The following is a 17,568-nucleotide window of genomic DNA, read 5'->3' as shown; positions in this document are numbered from 1 at the left end:
CCCACTTCTGACACCAAATGTGAAGCTGACCGTTGAGCGGCCCGACCAAGCAAGGAGGCAGAGGCAGAGAATTCAAATATAACCCGGTGTGGGCATTTATTCATCGCTGTGGTACAGGATACACAGCCTCAATATTGCTGCCCAGGTGAACACAGTCACCAGCCACAAGGATCTCACCCACACTACCAGCCTCCACCAAACAGGAAACACAGAGCCTAAATACACACCCACTAATCAGCAATTAGACACAGGTGAGGGGGGAGGAGACAACACAGGGCACCAGGTGAACATAATCAGGAGTAACAGAAAGAACGGGAGGGGGAACACTTTTCAAAATAAAAGACATGTGCAATATACAAAGCCCGAAGCCGTCAGTCCACAGTGACGAAGCCATCTTCGTCACATGTTGCATACAGCAAATTCTAATATTACCCCCATACAACCTCACATAACTTCATATTGGGTTTCCTTATAGTTGTGTGAAGTAATTATAAAAAAGACAAAGATCATGGGGGGAATAGGATATTTTAAATTATGATTTCCCTCTTCAGAGATACTTTCTTATAGTTAATAAAGTAATTACACATTAGTTCACAATCCATACAACTAAAGAGAATATCCTTAGGTATCACCATTAAAAAACCTAAATAAGATCTTTTTAAATGAATATGAATACCCTCTTTGCAAAACAGATACTTCCTTGAAGTTACCAGTTTCACAAAAACTTAAAAAGAAACATGAGGAGCCCTCTGTAAAAAGTGAGTCTTTTGCAGTCAAACCTTTTTTGTTGCATACAACAAATTATAATATTACACCCATACAACCTCACAACTTCATATTGGGTTTCCTTATAGTTGTGTGAAGTAATTATTAAAAAAAAAGACAAAGATCATGGGGGCAATAGGATATTTTATTATTTCCCTCTTTACGTATTTGAAAAGTACACAACCGGGGGAAAATCTGCCACTTCCTCACAGAGCCCCTCCTCCAGCACACATGAACGCGCTCACATGACCAAAAGAGGGCACGAGATAAGTTTCTGCACAGATCTTCGGCTGTAGGTGTCTGAACCCCGCACAGATGCTGCATTCGTTTCTTGACTGGCGCTCCGGACGGATGGCGGTAAGTTGTCACAGGCCTCTCGCTGATTAAACCCATATCGAGGCGTCTCTTGGCCATTTTTCTTTTTTTAAAGGTGACTTGGTAAGTGGAAATGACTATTTTTATTTAGTTTGAGCGTATTTCTATTTTCACTTAATTCCACCCCCCACTATCTGCTGGCCTCATAGCCAAAGGAAGGGGTGGAGAAAGGGGTGGAGAAAGGGGGAGAGGCCTGGGCGGTGAGGGGGCGGGGGCTAGACAGTCTCACGCATAACTTCAAAGAGACACCTAGATTAACATCAGAGGCTTATAACACACCGGTGTGAAATCACACCTGCCTGTTATAACACCTCACATCAAAGGGCAAACATCAAAAGGCTAATTAGATTATAATGCTATAAATGAACTAAACATGGGGATGTTTAGTTCATTTACTAAACATCCCCATGTTTTTATTTAACAAGATAATGTTTAATTCACGTTGGCGTAAGTACAAAAACATCGCTATGTTTTTAGATCAGGAAATGCATCCAGGCTCAAACAAACTATTTTCAATCATCATCCTCACGATCATTTAATGTATCATATGTTCGCGAGTTGAAATGAATGCACTAAATTTAATCCACGTGAGTTTACAACAACAAAAATAATCGCTTTGTTTTTATATCACATCCGACCGGAGGAAAATGCAGCACGGGTCTCACTACCGATCATCCTAATCCCACGGGCAAACAATAATATGTACAGTGTTAATAGTTTACTGTATTATTAGTGTCTAATATTACTGGGGATTTCGGAATGGTACTGAATTTTGATTTATTGTATCGGCTTCATATCGCAATATATTCCCGAAGTCTGAAATGCAAAAATGTCCCACATTAGGGCAATTCACCCTACATTTAATCATTCATACTAAATCATATTTCGTTTCTTTTTAACGAAATAAATGTGGTTTAATCAACATAATTTACTGTGTTAATTGTTTACTGTAGTGTTGTGCACATTACTTTTCGCTGCTTGTTGCACCCCTGGTTAGAAGCTAAACTGCATTTCGTTGTCTCAGTACCTGCAATATGTGCAATAACAATAAAGTTGAATCTAATCTTGAGCAGGAACAAATGTATTTAGGCTACTTAGTACATATCTGACATAAACGATTAAACACATTTGTGCATTCTTTAAACCGAGTCAAGCCGAGTCCGGAGGTGGCGGCACATTAAAGTGTGCACCTGATTGTTTAACTTGAAGGTGCCTGATGACATTTAATCATTCAAACAAAATCATATTTTGTTTATTTTTAACGAAATAAATGTGGTTTAGTCCACATAATTTAGGCCTACTGTGTTAATTGTTTAGTATTGTTTAACTTGAAGGTGCCTGATGTGAACATTTCCAGAAGAACTCTAGCTTGAATGGCCTTTGTATGTATACAGTAGGCCTACACATAGGCGGCGCGTGAGGCTCAGGTTTGGGAAGGCTAAATAACTTTTTTTTTCATCTTACGCTGCCCGCCTCCGGTGTCTATAGAAAAGAGATCAACTCAGTGAAAGCACCGCCTGCTGATCGATCAGAGCTCAGTGTGCGGAGTTTAAATCTATCAAGTCATATTACAGGAAAAAGGAAATGCAGTTTAAACTGCCGTATGCAGAGAAGACGCCGACGTGTCGCACTTATCATTCATATCACACTGACATCACATCATCAATCAGATCATCGATCTCACATCGATATCACAATATTTCCTTATCTGAGTCAGCTTCTCGAGCCGAATCTGGCCGTGCAACACTTAGTTACATTGTCACATATACTGTATGCAGACGTATTATTTTAAGCAACACATTAAGTTGACGAAACACTCAACTCAAATGTAATAAAGTCAGATCCCCTCGTGTTTTAGATGGGGCAGTATCATAAAACTGTTGTACGCTTTCAAACACTCTGTAGTTTATTTTTTAACGAGTTGTTCTGTATTCTCCTTGCAGGTGCAACTATGTGGCTTGTATCCTGGATTATATGTTTAAGTCATGGATGTTTAAAAGCTCATATTTGTCTAATATTAGTTTACTTTTCATTAATGAAGTATGACGCTGCGCTGTCAGTACACTTGTCCCTGTTTGTGATTGGTCAAATGTAGCTAACCCCGCCCCTTTCACGTGAACGCGTTCTCAGCTGGAGAGAGAAACCCTGGCTTGATTTACCGAGTTGATAACCAGCGCCGTAGGACCGTTTAGCGAGATCTCGTTTGTTAGGGTTAGTTAAGATAACTCAAGCATATCCAGGGTCTGTTGAACTGGCTTCGTGGTACAGGGCACAGGTGGCTGCATAGCAGCGCTAATGTCAAAGACATTATATTTTTATTTTACCAGGATGCAGTTACACAAATATTTGGGAAGGCTTAGCCTTCCCAAGCCTACAGCACCCGCCAACCCTGGGCCTACAGTATAGCCCAACCATGTACACCAGGGGTGCCCAACCAGTCGATCGCGATCGACCGGTCGATCGCGGGGAGATTCCCAGTCGATCGCGAGATGTGTCTAAAAATAGAACAACACTATTCGGTTTTATCGTTAATGTCCTATGACATAATCTTCCTGTGCCAGAATAATGCACTTGAACGCATCAAAGCTTTGTGATTGGCCGGCGTGACCCCATGTGTCGGGGCGTGGCTGGTGGGCAGTGGGCACTATTTCGCTGACGTTGTTTGTGTCAACAGGAGTGCCAGTCCGCACACACACAAGACCGCAATTATGGCAGAAGCAAAAGAGCCCAAAATATATAATTTTCACTCCGAGTGGGAGGATGATTATTTTTGTATCTATTCCAATTCAAAGTCCATCTGTCTCATCTGCAATGCGAGCGTGGCTTTATCGAAGAAGGGTAATTTAGGAGCGGCATTTCAAAACAGTGCACAAACGCTACGAGACGGAATTCCCTCCTAATTCTGCCCTACGCTTCCAAAAGGGGAGGGGCCTGAAAGGACAGCTAAATGCACGAGATGGGTCTGTCTGCAGACCGCAGCAAGGAGGCGGATCGTATAGGGGCGGATCGTATAGGGGCGGATCGTATAGGGGCGTTTCCTAACTTTTTTTATCCAATAGAATAATGACACTCAGCAGAAATACATACTGTAGGTGGCAGTAATGCAATTTAAGGGATTCCAGCTGCTTTTATAAATCCTCGCAGAATAAGTCATTCGTTCTTTCACGATGGCCGAACAACAAGTTGAAACAGCGGTAATAGTATTTTCCAGAGATGCATGTTTATATTTATTGTAATGTCATTTTTCTTAACACACAATTGTGTCGTTATCAAAGTACAACATCGACTGTCCAACCTCGTTACAGCGTTAATAAAGTAAATAATAGTTGTATGTGGTAAAAATGTTTGTGGTATTAAATGCTAACTTAGCATGATGCTATAAACACGTTGGCCTATAGTCCCGTTTGCAACCAGGCCTACTCTACTGTTGTAATAACGTTAAGCTTCGATAGGTCAATAGATTATCAGGCTCGGTAACAATACTGATTTGTGTTACCAAAGCTGATCATCTAATTGACCTAAGGTTAGCGTATATGCTGTGATGCTAACCAGCACTTAGCATGATGCTAGTGTACTGTTGTGTACTGTTGTATTATCTTGGAAATATAAGTAGGCCTGCCCTACATACTGTAACTTAATCAAATAATATGGTATGGATTCGGATAGACAACATGGCTAGCTTGGTTGGTTGAATTGAGTAATAAGATGTGCGGTACTGATTAAGGTTGTAACTGTAACAGTTTGTAACTACTAGTTGTAATGAACCAGACGAGAGACGGACGCATCCTTTCAGTAAATGTCGGATGCTAATCAATATGTAAAAATAACACTTCGGATGTGTCTTCTATAATTATGTAACATTAGTTATGTCATCATCAGAAATGTGGTAAAGTAATATGATTAGAGAAGAGTCACTGGTCATCTAACACATGCTTAATAGCTCACCTAACACTATTAAAGACAGGTTAAAGAATGTAACATCATAAAAACTACCTAATATCGATAAGCAAAAACACTAGTTATATTATACAAATTATGTGACCCCTTGAGCTGCATAAACTAATAAGCAATCCAATTAAAATATAAATATCAAAGCTCATTCAAAAACTTTCCGGTCATTTATGTGATATGAATGGTTACTGTTGAAAGTGCAAATAAAAACAGTTTGAATAGTAAACAATTCCTCATTTTCTTCCAGATTCACCCAACTGTTTACAAGGGGGATGCCCTTCTAACACCCCTTTGTGAAGGCCCTAATAAGTACAAGTGCACATTCTGCAGCAAGGTGGGGGACTATGGCCATATTGTGGCACATCTGCAGAACCATAGGAGAACGGCTGTTAAACATGGAGGTATTTCTTAATCTAAATAAATGTTGCAGATCTTCCAAAATGTACACATAGTTGACTAATTTTAGTTAGTCTAACCAATTAACTATTACTAACTAATATTATTCTAATGTGAATTTGAATATCATTTACATTTTTATATTGCCTTAAGAATTAAGTCATTTGTAAACTGGATTTATCTTTGTAGGATTCACAATGTACAGGTGTGTGTTGCAAATCGCCACATTTCCACTGCTGCTACTGTGGGGAGTTCAGAACCCACCCCACTATTCTGAATCATGTTCAGAAGTACGCAGTGGCAGCCTGTAGCGTTGGATCGCTTCGCCAGAGTAAGTGATGCATTTGAACACACCAGAAGCAGTGGTCATAACCTTATTCCCCCTAAAGACAACTTAAACAAAACATGGGAAAAATGTATTGTACAACTATACTGCTATAATGTAATCTATCCACTGTCTCCCCACCAGCCGCCACTGTCTCCTCCTCAGCCTCCACGGTGGCCTCCTCAGCCTAACCTGTCACCTCTGCAGCCTCCCAAATTGCCACAGCATCTGTAGCCTCCACTCCACTCCAAGCCATCAGTCGCAGCAAAGTAGTCCAGTCAAGGGCCAAAAGGACAACATGTCCTTTGTGTAAAACTGTATTATATTTGAAAAACCTCAAGACCCACATGGATCGACGTCACTCATCATCTGTTCCTGATATTACTTCTAATCACCATCTTCCATCCCAATGCTTAGACCTCAAAAGGGCATTTTTGCTGTTGGAAGAACATTTTCTGGGCTGAGAAGTTCATGTACAGAAGTTCACCTGGGAAACCGCAACCAAGTTGTTTGTGAGCTTGAAAATTGCAAGCAGGCATCAGAATTTTCCAGAAGAAGTAATTTATTAGGGTTTGAGTGTATTCATGTTAGGTCTCTATACTGTCCTACTTCATCCAAACCAGACGTCACACTGAAGGAGGAAGTTCTGTCAGATATGGTTGGGAAGAAATGGATTTCTGACAACACAAAAAGAATGTGTCTAGTCAGAAAGGAGAAAGCTGTGTCTGAAAACATCCCACTGAGTAAAGTGGTGACATTTTGCAGTGGCGCATCAAGAGTTTATGTGTCAGTTCTTGAAACATGCACCTCATATTATTCGCGGTTAGGGAGAGTGTCTGTATGTTATGACATAAAAAGAAATGCTTGGCAGTGTCCATGCTCAAAGCCAAAGAATTCCTGTGCTCATAAGTCCATAGCAAAATGGCACTTGAATCAGACCCGACCTGAACTCTTCCTAAAGGTCCGAAGTACAGACAGTGATGTGTTTGAGACCTTTGATGAATCTGATCCTGAAGGCCACAGTACTGAGGACATTCTCTATCCACCTGAGGGAGCCGCTTTGACATCACTTGTTCTTTACTTGTTGGACCACAAGAAATTGCCAGCTGTTCTGTCAACGGATGCATGTTCACCGCAGAACATGGAGACACTGCCAAAGCGCCACATACCTCTTGAGAACTTTTGCACTGTTTGCCCAGGAAAAATTCCTCTGTCGGATCCTATGCCGATAACTCATAAAGCTAACATAGTGACATTCACTGGCATAGTAAAGGGTATGTTTAGTTTATGAATATATTAGTGATACTTCCGCTGGCCATCCATATGCTACAGTAAATGTTATTTTGTTAAGTATAGCAGTCATTCACTATTCATTTATATGCTGTATATTGTCTTTTTTACACACACACACGCACTATCGTATACACACACAGATATATAGAAATCTGTAAATCCCATCACTAATACTTTCTTGTATTTTCTAAGATGTCTCCACGTACTGTAAAAGGTGTGGGCTTTGTGGACATTTCTACCGATATCAAGAATGGACACAGGGGCTGCACAATTTTGATGACCACACTATCCTGTCACTGCACCTTTGCCTTTTCTTTAGACAGTCTGTCCAGGTAATCTACACTTACGCATTAATGCAACTTTAACCACTTGCACCCAGCATACATATTCTGGGAGTAACATTAGCCAGACTTATCTAAAAGCTCACAGCGCGTCGATGCACTGAGCTTGTAGATCGGCTATTTTTGGCAGAGACATTTGGTGTGATGGGGGGGGGGGGGGGGGGGCAGCAGGCCAAGTACATTAAGTAACTCTGGTCAGTTTGACCATGAATGGAGGGTTTTAAGTGGTTGATACATCCATTAATGTAATAGACATGACACATCATGAAGAATTTTAATATGAGTCAGTGGTGGTGCATGAATTTTGATAGTAAGTCTTTATGAGCAAGCAGTGAATGGTTTCAGAAATGAAGTTTTTCCTACTTGTCATTAAACTCCTGTTTGGTAAAACATCAATGTCAGTAGAAAAGCAAACATGACTTGTCTTACACTCTGTTGTGATCTTATTACAGAATCACACTGCAGTGGGAAGGGCCTTGGATATCTTGGAACAGACAAACAATGAAAAGTATCCAAAGCATGACTCAATTCTTCATGGGTATCTTCACTTTGAGGCAATGACCGCACATGATTACAACTTTTCATGTGTGCACTGTGGTGTCCATCCGCCTGTAGTCATAATGGACTTGCACAAGAAAGGAGTTTTTACTATGGCAGGTAAGCACTGTTCTGTCTTCTCTTTTAACAGACAAATCTCACGAAATGACAATGATTTTGAGCAAAATGTCTTGTAGTGAGTGAAATTGAGGCTCCCCCACCAGAGTTTGAAGGTCATGTCGACATTGAGGAATTCTGGCAATCGGTTGATCAAGACATTGTTTGCAGAAAAGTAAGATATAGATTTGAATGTTTCTATTAAGAGTATCCTGCACAAATAGGTTTTCCTAAGACCCCTGATCCCCTGTGTCTTGGCCACTATGTATGAACTGTACTGTTTATTTATCCAGCAGATAAACACACATTAAATTATCCTCAAAGACTGCTGGTTCTGGTACAATCTCCAAGGTTTTTAATCAGCAAAGTTTGAAACTGAAAGGCATATAAGAAAAGAAAAAAACAGAACTTCTTTAAAATTGTCCTCAACATTTCACAAATTAAACAAAGAATCAAATATAACAGAATGGATAAAGTAAAATCTTTACATATGTGATTGTCACTACATTTGTAACTGCTCTAAATTGTATTCAATGAATTGGCCACTATGTATGAACTGTACTATCAATCTAAGATTGATGTGTTTGTTTTCCACTATGAAGGTAACCGTGATAATCCATGCAGAGTTTCACCTTCATTTCACAAGTGGGCGCCATGGATTGGACCTCGTACCAGATCCAGCAAATGCGTTCTCAACACTGAGTTTTCAAAAGTCAAAAAGTCTGATGCAGACCAGGTAGACATCGATGTCACAGAAGAACGCCTCTCAACTGAACTGACTAACTTAAAGGTGAATTAAAATGTGAATTAAAATGTGTTTGACTTGCTCTCGAACTGTAATGTATCCATTGACATTTAGTACATTGTTATACTAGATGTCTACTCTGCTGGAAGTTTTAAATGGCTTCCAGGTTTGGCCAAAAGCAAGGCAGAGTGTGGTACTGTCAGCTACTTTTCAACGTCTTGTTGGTGTGTGTGTTTGTGTGTGTGTATATATACATTTACACAGGTTGAAGCTTTGCGGAATCTGGTGAAAGGGTGTGGGATTGACTCTAAAGGCAGCAAAATTGATCTAATCCTACGCCTGAGGGAGGCGATGAAAACACGGAGCACTTATGACAAGGTGTGGGGGCATCTGGTAAGTGTCAAATGTCCATTTAGTTAATCAAAAAATGTAGTTCATAATTTATTATATGAGAAAATATTGAATTTCTGTAAACCTACAGGTATGTCTGTAATTATATTGGACAGCTAGGTTAATGGCCACACTAACTATATGTATTTACATTTCAAGGTGGCTGGGCAGTGATCCTGTGTCCTTGTGTCCTTGTGTCCTTGTGAATGCTGTGAAGTTCAACATAAGAGCTGAAAGCCCACGCGATTATGCAGATCTGTTGCTTTCCTTTCTTCACTTCCCAAACGTTGTGGTTTATGATTTTGCACGGGGGTTAGTAAGTCATACCAACCTGCGGGAGAAAGAGAGACTGCCCTTCAGCCCACATGGAGGGAGAGTGGCTGCACCAACACCAGAAAATATTGCGTCTGCCAAGAAAGGGCAACTGAAAATCAGTTTGCCATGGTTGCAGTTCGAGAAAGACCCCCCTGATGTTAATTGCCATCCTGCAACTGGTTCTGCGGAGCATTACGCATTGTACGACACCTTCCATCAGTCTAACACAAAAGATGAGACCGATGCGCTTAGAGTTATTGGACTTGTGCCTGAGCTATGTGGGTGGCTCAACTCCCAGAAAGCAGAGCAGCTCTTCTCTGAAATGAGAAAGAACAATTATTTTATGAACTGTTTCTCCCCATCAAGTCACATCTTTCTAATGCGTAATGTCTTGCATCACCATAATGAGAGGGTTAACCAGTTGGCACTGAAGAAGTTGAGGACAGTCTGTAAAGGAGAGATCACCCTTGATGCCCTTGGAAAGGCCATTTTGGGTATTTATGCTTTAATTACCTAATTTCAATACATTTACATTAGGATCTATTTGAGTACAAGTATCACTTCAAGTAACAATGATAACCAAAAGTGTCTATGTCTAGACATATACCATAACCACTTACCACTTGCAGACACACAGGCAGATGTCTCGACCAACGAGCATGAAGTCGCTACAGATGTGAGCACGACGCACCACTGTGGGAATCATTGTGAGGCTCTCACTATGACCTCAAACATCAGGCCCTGTCGCACCTCATGGACACCAGGAGTGCATAATCCCCTTCAAGAGCAGTTGGTATGTGGTTGCATTGCTGTGTCATAGATTGACATTTTTCCCCCACATTCATTTTGTTGCCATTATTTTGCAATTAATCTAGTGTCAGAGCCCTGTTCCAGGCATATGATGACTCTTATAATAATACGTTTAATTAATTGTACACATTTCCTCCTAGCCAACGTTTTCAATGTCACAAATCTTGTTTTAATTCCTTATTTGTTTGACACTGCTTGCATTTCTTTGTAATGTGTAGGTTAACTATGTTCTTGATGAGACCAGACCAATGGAGGAGCTCATCGTCAAAGACTGTCATACGTGCCTCACAAGAGAGAACCTTGTCACCCTGGGACTAAGACGGGAAATGGACTCCATGGTGGGGAACATTTTTAGTCAGAATTTCTGAAGTTATTGCACTTTTCTGGAATTATGATTACAGTGATGTCTTTACAGGTGGGAAATGCGTGCTTGAGGCTCATACATGAAGCCATGCAGTATCAGGTGTGTATATGCAGTATCAGGTGTGTATATATATGTGTGTGTGACCAATTTGATTGAAAAAAATGTATTTATTGATAGACATATCTTCTACAGGGCAAAGATGTATTCGTAGTGGATCTACATGTTCCACCTACCTGGCTGGCACCTAATCACTGTGACGCTCGACTCTCTCTTCCAGTAAGTACCAGGGATGTGCAGTTTGTATTAAAAAGTGACTTCTAAGATGAGTGTGGGGAAAAAAACCTTAATAATAACTATACATATTTGCAATATTTCCGTTTTAAGGTGGACTCCCACAAGAGGGATGCCTTGATTTTCCCCCTGTGGATCCCAGGGCACTTTGTTCTGTGTGTAAGTGACTCTTTAGTATTGATTGCAAAACCACCCTGAATGAAAGACTGATCATGTTGTGACCATGTAGATAAGCTATATTGTGTGTGCATTGACTTGATCTGTAGCTGTGTGGTGTCCATTGGCTTGGGGCGCTACCGAGGACACCTCGGTAGCACTTGGTCTTGCCGGGACTTGAACTGGTGACCTTCCAGTTGCCAAGCCAAGTCCCTATCGACTTCACCACCACCGCCCATTATCTGATTTAGATCAAGAGTATCTAAACTCATCAATTACAGAAGTAGAAGTTTTGGCTGCAATTAAATCTATGCCTATAAATAAAAGCCCAGGGCCTGATGGCTTCTCGGCAGAATTTTATAAAGAGTTTTGGACTGAACTTCAACCTATATTTATGTCAATGTTTAACAACTTCTCTCACAACAGAACACTTCCTCAATCAATGAATCTTGCATATATTACTGTACTACATAAAGATGGGAAAGACCCCATGAATTGCTCTTCATTTAGGCCTATAAGCCTCTTGGATCATGATTATAAGATTATCACCAAATTATTAGCAAAACGACTGGAAATGATTTTACCTAAACTAATTAGTCCTGATCAAACAGGTTTTGTCAAGGGCAGATATTCTACTGATAATATAAGGAGACTTTTGAATATTATAAACCATTTGGACCCCGGTCAGAAGCCATCTCTGCTTCTTTCTTTAGATGCCGAGAAGGCTTTTGACAGGGTTGAGTGGAATTTTCTTTTTGCTATCTTGAACAGGTTAAATATGGGCTCTCGGTTCATAGAGTGGGTCAAATCAATTTATAAAAATCCTAAAGCAGCGGTTATCACTAACTGCAGTTCCTCAGATTTGTTTCCACTAACAAGGGGGACAAGACAGGGATGTCCTCTGTCACCTTGGCTTTTTGCTATTGTAATTGAACCACTGGCGTCATGTGTGCGAGACAACATAAGTATTAAAGGAGTGAAGATTAACAATGAACACAACATTTCTCTGTATGCTGACGATATCATTCTTTACTTAACAGACCCAGAAAATTCAGTACCACACTTGCACGACACGATAGAGCAATTTGGAAGATACTCAGGATATAAAATTAATTTTAAGAAATCGAATGCTTGTTTCTTAAATATGACGCCAACAGCAAATTGTCTTGTTCTTTTAATTCGTCACCAGGTGGCTTTAAATACTTAGGAATAAATATAACACCACACCTGGATAATCTGTTTAAAGAGAATTATAATCCACTCATTGACAAAATCAAACAGGATTAATCGAAATGGTCCACATTACCAATATCACTGCTAGGAAGAATCAATGTCATAAAAATGAATATTCTACCGAGATGTCATTTTCTTTTTCAAATGTTACCATGCTATTTATCCGCTGACTATTTTAAATCTCTCAATAGACACATCTCAAAATGTATCTGGTGTAATAACAAACCAAGAATCAAGTTACTTACTCTTATGAAACCAGAAACTATGGGGGGTCTTGGTCTTCCCAACTTTCAACACTACTTCTGGTCGGCTCAATTAAGAAATGTACTATCTTGGTCTCTGGGAAGAAAGGATTCACTATGGGTTCAGATAGAAGCCAATACCTTTGACCCGTTGCCAGTGGAAACTCTTATATTTGTTAAAGACTTCAATAAGGTGAAAAATATGGCCAAATGTTTTACAGTGGTCAATACACTTTTAGCCTGGAGGTGTAAGAGAATATTTTAATCTGATCTTGATTATAGAGTATCTTATTGTTTCTTAGAATCTGTGATACTGCAAACATTGTTTGTAGTATCAGTCAAAATCTCCTCTGTAGGTTGAGGTCACAGGTCAAAAGCTTCTCCTTATATCCTGTGGGGGAAGGGTCCAGGCCTGCCTGCATTTCTTTGAGACAAGCAGATTATTGTCTCACATCTGCTATTGATTAGGTAAACGCGGGTTTCTGAGAGCTCCGCCTCTCCTCATGTTGCTGCATGCTGTGGTTTCTTTGGGTTCAGAGATGATTTGGTGGATGCACAGGACGTGTGAAACTAAGTGACCTCCCGGCTGTATTGATGTACTGTGTTCAATAAACTCTCAGTGCTTTGGCTAACGACGTTCCAGACTCCTTCATTCCACCTCAACATTGCAACAACAGAAGTTTTAACTTCACAGGAGGGACTGTACAAAGAAAGTTCATGTTAACCCTGGTATTTCAATCTTTTCTCCTATTTTGAACAATCCTGATCTTAGCAAATATTTGTTGTCAATCAATACAAACAAATGGACGAAATCAGGTATAAAGCAATTGAAACATTTGTTCCACAAAGATATAACATTGAAATCATTTAATGATTTAAGAGCCGAATATGACATTTCAAATAAGGTTTTGCTCAGATACCTGCAAGTTAGGAACGTGATCCACTCAATTATTAAAAGCAATAAATTGAGATCGGGATTGTTGGAAGAGGAGGAGATATTGATGTCATCGAGCACGATCAAAGGTAAATTAGAGAATTTAATGCAGTTTTTTCTAAAAGAGCTCAGTCATCCTTTCCAACTTTAAAAAAGATCTGGGAAAAGGACTTAGGGATACAGATAGATGAAACTACTTGGCTGAATATCTGTGAAAGAACACATTTTCCATTCACAAGCAATAAAATCAAAGAAGCAAACTTTACATTTCTCAACAAATGTTACCTCACACCCATAAAGATGCATAAACTCTTCAAAATGTCCGAGATGTCAAGTAAAAGAAGGAACATTTATGCATCTGTTTTGGGACTGTGATCTCTTGAAACATTTCTGGGATTCGATTCATGCGCTCACAAAAGCCGTTTTAGGCATCGAAATGAGCCAAAATCCATGTTTTTTCCTGTTAAATGACATGCCAAACTTTAAACTGAACCCCAAACATTACAGAATACTAATCACAATAACATATTTTGCCAAGAAATGTATACTTTTACTCTGGAAGAATGAACGTCCTCCAACATTTAAAACTTTTCATTGATCAGATAACACATGTTTTACCTCTGGAGAAAATTACATTGGAAAAATATAATCGTGGACATATCTTTCAAGCTCTGTGGTTGCCATTGTTTTCTTATCTGGAAAATATATCTGAGATATGACCAGTGATGGAATGGTGCACGCTATTTTTCCTGACGGCCGGAAATACTAGTTGTGTTGTGTGATGGTGGTGTTAGTTCATATACATTTTGGAGTGAATGATTTGTGTTAACTCTTTACTACAACGACTGATTAATGACCACTTATCAACAGGAAGATGCTTTTCTGCAAACAGGTTTTATTTAACCCAGGCTAACATTAATAAAATTGGTACTGTTGAACTCAGTACTACTTGGACTACTACCACAAGTACAATCAAGTACTTTTACTGTGTACTTTATGGCAACAAATCATTTCATCTCTCATCAAAGATGGCAGAAAACATACATTATTGTATTCTGGAGGGGAGTTTGACAGGGGATTACTAAAAAAGTACATGATAAAAGTACTTGATTGTACTTGTGGTAGTAGTCTAACAAGTACTGAGTCCAATTTTTATTGAAAAATATAGCACAAAAACATGCATTATTTTATTCTTGTACTACTGTCAGCGATTACCGTAAAGACGCTATTAACCGTGCACTCAAAAATGAAGAGCTACTTATTTGACCAAGCAAATTTGAGAGACGGCTGAGTTGACCGCAGTAAATATAGCAGGACAAAAAAATGAAGAGCAGCTGATTTGAAAAAACAACGTGAGACGGCTGAGTGACTGCAGTGCAGTCTCCAGTAGGGCCTGACCATGGGGCCTGACTCATTTCGTGGCATCTGCAGGCAGTGGCAAGTACTTCCGGCATCTGCCACAGAGGCCACTACTCTGTGGTATCTGTGGCAAGTACTTCCGGCATCTGCCACAGAGGCCGCTACTCCGTGGTATCTGTGGTAGTCTTTTGGTTGGTTTGATACTAAAACAACCAGATCCTGGCATCAATAAATAACCTCACATCAACTAGAATTCTTAAAATGCTACTTAGCTAACAAATTATAGAAAAGTATTATTGGTTCGGTCCACATGTCTTTGTCCGTCATCCTTGTACGTAACTGCGAAACCAAATGTTCCCAAACCGGAGACTTCAATGATGCTGGAGGATTTTCGAGCTCAACTTTATCTGCGTTCGCCATTTCGACAGTTCCTCAAATTACTGACATTTGAACGCATCCCTGTGACCAGCTCTCATAGTATGCCTCTCGTCCAATGAAATGACTTGGTCGCTCTATGACGCGTTGAACCCAATGTGAGCAAATTACTCTGAATGCTGCGACGCAGCACCAACTTCCAAAAAGTTGTTCACGTTCTCAATTTTTTACGTTTAATGTTATATTCGTTCGGTACACTTCGATACACACGTGTACCGAACCGAAGGGCCCATAGCGAATACGTATACCGTTACACCCCTAGTAGGCCTACTTATTTCTGATGCTCTTAAATCTTACATTTGAATTGAATAGGACTGAGATAAACAACAGATCTAAACGAAAATGATTTTACTCAGATAACTGTCAGTTCCAGTTACTTAAAAAAGTTACCTAAGTTATTGAAAATGTTGAGACACAACAAATCTAAGCATTACACATCAAAAAGCCATTGGCGGGAAAAATTACTGTCCACATACTGGGTTTGAACAATGGTAATTATTACTTGTGTTTTATTATTTAACTTCATATAAGAGAACATAATGTACAAGATGCAACCAATATTAGCCTGTCAATATTAGCCTGTCAATATTAGCCTGTCAATATTGTCAACTGTTCAAGTCAAGAAACACTGTACAGGCCTCAATATGCATTACGTCCACTCCATCAGATTGCTTTGTGTTGTGTTCACCACCCTAATGTGATGAAGCCATTATGAGGGGACTCTCTGTCGGGAGGGAGGGGGGGGGGGGCTGCGTGGACCATCAAGAAGTAAAAGCCCATCATATCATTATGATGGTTTTAAGATTAACCCTTCCTGTTACTGCAGGATCCAAAGGAGAAAAATATAGTTTCCATTTGGTTTTCAGTTTACTCCTGAGACACTTTCATTTGAATTCCAATAACCCTATTGTGTAAAACATATGTAAATATCATCATATGAGCAAAAATAATTTTGATGTAGTTTCAGAAAGTGCACACAGGGAAAAACTCTTGTAGGTGTGTGAGAACCCCAAGTCAGGCTATTTTGGGGCTTTTCTCATTACTACCAAGACATGCCTGAATAAAGTATTTAATCACGCTCAATTTCAAGTTTCATATTTGTATTTTGTGCCTCTACTGTGACTTACGTGACGCGTCGAGGGAACTTTGGGATTGTAGCCTTTGTAGAGCTAGAGAATACAGCAAAGGGAATGTTTTACTATCCTCACTAATTCTGTTTTACCATTTATTTATTTAAATATCATGTATCCACTCTTGGTAAATTGCAGAGTTTCCAGGGGGTAGGTGAAGTTTGATTCATATGATGGCATTCTGTATATTGTATACATTTTTGACAACCCAATAAAAACATTCCAATATACAAAGTGCACAAGGTACTCTCATTTGTGAGTGATTAAACAAATGGAAAAAGAGAAGCAGAATATTTGGTAGTAGTTGGTCCAGCATTTCCTGGACATGAAACTGGTAGCTCTGCATTCCTACAGGTTTCTCTCCTCAAACCGACTGCACATGTTTACAACACTGCAGGCTTTTGATTCCTCAAAGGTGTACATGGGTTAGATTCTGTAGCAGAGTTCATCTCCACTCACTACCCCAACTCCCACACGCTTTCATCTCAGAGTGAGAACAGAAACTTTAACTCATCCATGTGTGCAAAGCTTGAAGACAGGTGTGGATGTATCTGTTGAGATATAATTGAAATGCCTCAGATCAAAAGGCAAATTAAATTGAAAAAAAGTTGTAGAAGAATGATCAGCTGTAATTATCACTACACAGATTGGAGTACATGTACTAAGTGGTAGCCAAATGCACTGATTGCAAAAGCTCCAAAGCCCAGAACTTGCTTGTGTTTATATAACACCTGTCAGTCAGTGGATCCCCTCAGTCCCAAAACCTTCATAAATACTGCATACAAATCCTCTGTATGAACCTCAAAACTTTAATTTATAAACATAATCATTTTTCGTCTATTTTACTCTAAACGTGATCATAATTGACTATGCAAGGTACAATTATAATATTATGCTTTTTTGATCAAGGCTTGAAACTAGAGAATAAACGTATCAGGAAAAGGTTTATGGGGTAATTCATCAAGTGAGAAGTAAGGTCATTTTCTCATAGACTTCTATACAATCCTTCTGACCTTGTTTTCCCCTTATTCTATAATAACCAGAAGTCATATGAGCCATACTGT

The 17,568-nt window shown here is 39.6% G+C and overlaps 1 protein-coding gene across 14 annotated transcripts; it reads left to right on the top strand.

The window, feature by feature from the left end:
- The first annotated feature begins 1,017 nt into the window (after positions 1-1,017).
- On the top strand, positions 1,018-13,278 carry LOC117553198. 14 transcript variants are annotated; one of them, XM_034227018.1, is made up of 14 exons: positions 4,279-4,334; positions 5,339-5,492; positions 5,677-5,818; positions 5,957-7,437; positions 7,899-8,103; positions 8,181-8,275; positions 8,703-8,890; positions 9,110-9,223; positions 9,395-10,044; positions 10,180-10,343; positions 10,579-10,698; positions 10,776-10,823; positions 10,917-11,000; positions 11,109-13,278. In XM_034227018.1, the coding sequence occupies exons 8-14, from the start codon at positions 9,216-9,218 to the stop codon at positions 11,211-11,213; spliced, it is 1,179 nt and encodes a 392-aa protein (XP_034082909.1). In that variant the 5' UTR covers positions 4,279-4,334; positions 5,339-5,492; positions 5,677-5,818; positions 5,957-7,437; positions 7,899-8,103; positions 8,181-8,275; positions 8,703-8,890; positions 9,110-9,215; the 3' UTR covers positions 11,214-13,278. The 14 variants fall into 14 exon arrangements, 12 of the variants coding, with proteins under 12 accessions (XP_034082900.1, XP_034082909.1, XP_034082908.1 ...); XM_034227017.1 differs by having other exon boundaries at positions 9,110-9,238; XM_034227015.1 differs by having other exon boundaries at positions 5,957-7,086; positions 9,110-10,044.
- Positions 13,279-17,568: the final 4,290 nt, after the last annotated feature.

Source organism: Gymnodraco acuticeps, unplaced genomic scaffold, assembly GCF_902827175.1.
Source record: "Gymnodraco acuticeps unplaced genomic scaffold, fGymAcu1.1, whole genome shotgun sequence".
NCBI classification, from domain to species: Eukaryota; Metazoa; Chordata; class Actinopteri; order Perciformes; family Bathydraconidae; genus Gymnodraco; species Gymnodraco acuticeps.
Note: the sequence above shows the minus strand (reverse complement) of the source record. Positions and strands in the feature narration are given on the sequence as shown.

Coding starts and splice junctions, on each gene's coding strand:
- LOC117553198 (XM_034227009.1), top strand. CDS start 6,222: ATGCTTAGACCTCAAAAGGGCATTTTTGCTGTTGGAAGAACATTTTCT. Junction 7,087..7,297: donor ATTCACTGGCATAGTAAAGG/GTATGTTTAGTT, acceptor GTATTTTCTAAG/ATGTCTCCACGTACTGTAAA. Junction 7,438..7,898: donor TCTTTAGACAGTCTGTCCAG/GTAATCTACACT, acceptor ATCTTATTACAG/AATCACACTGCAGTGGGAAG.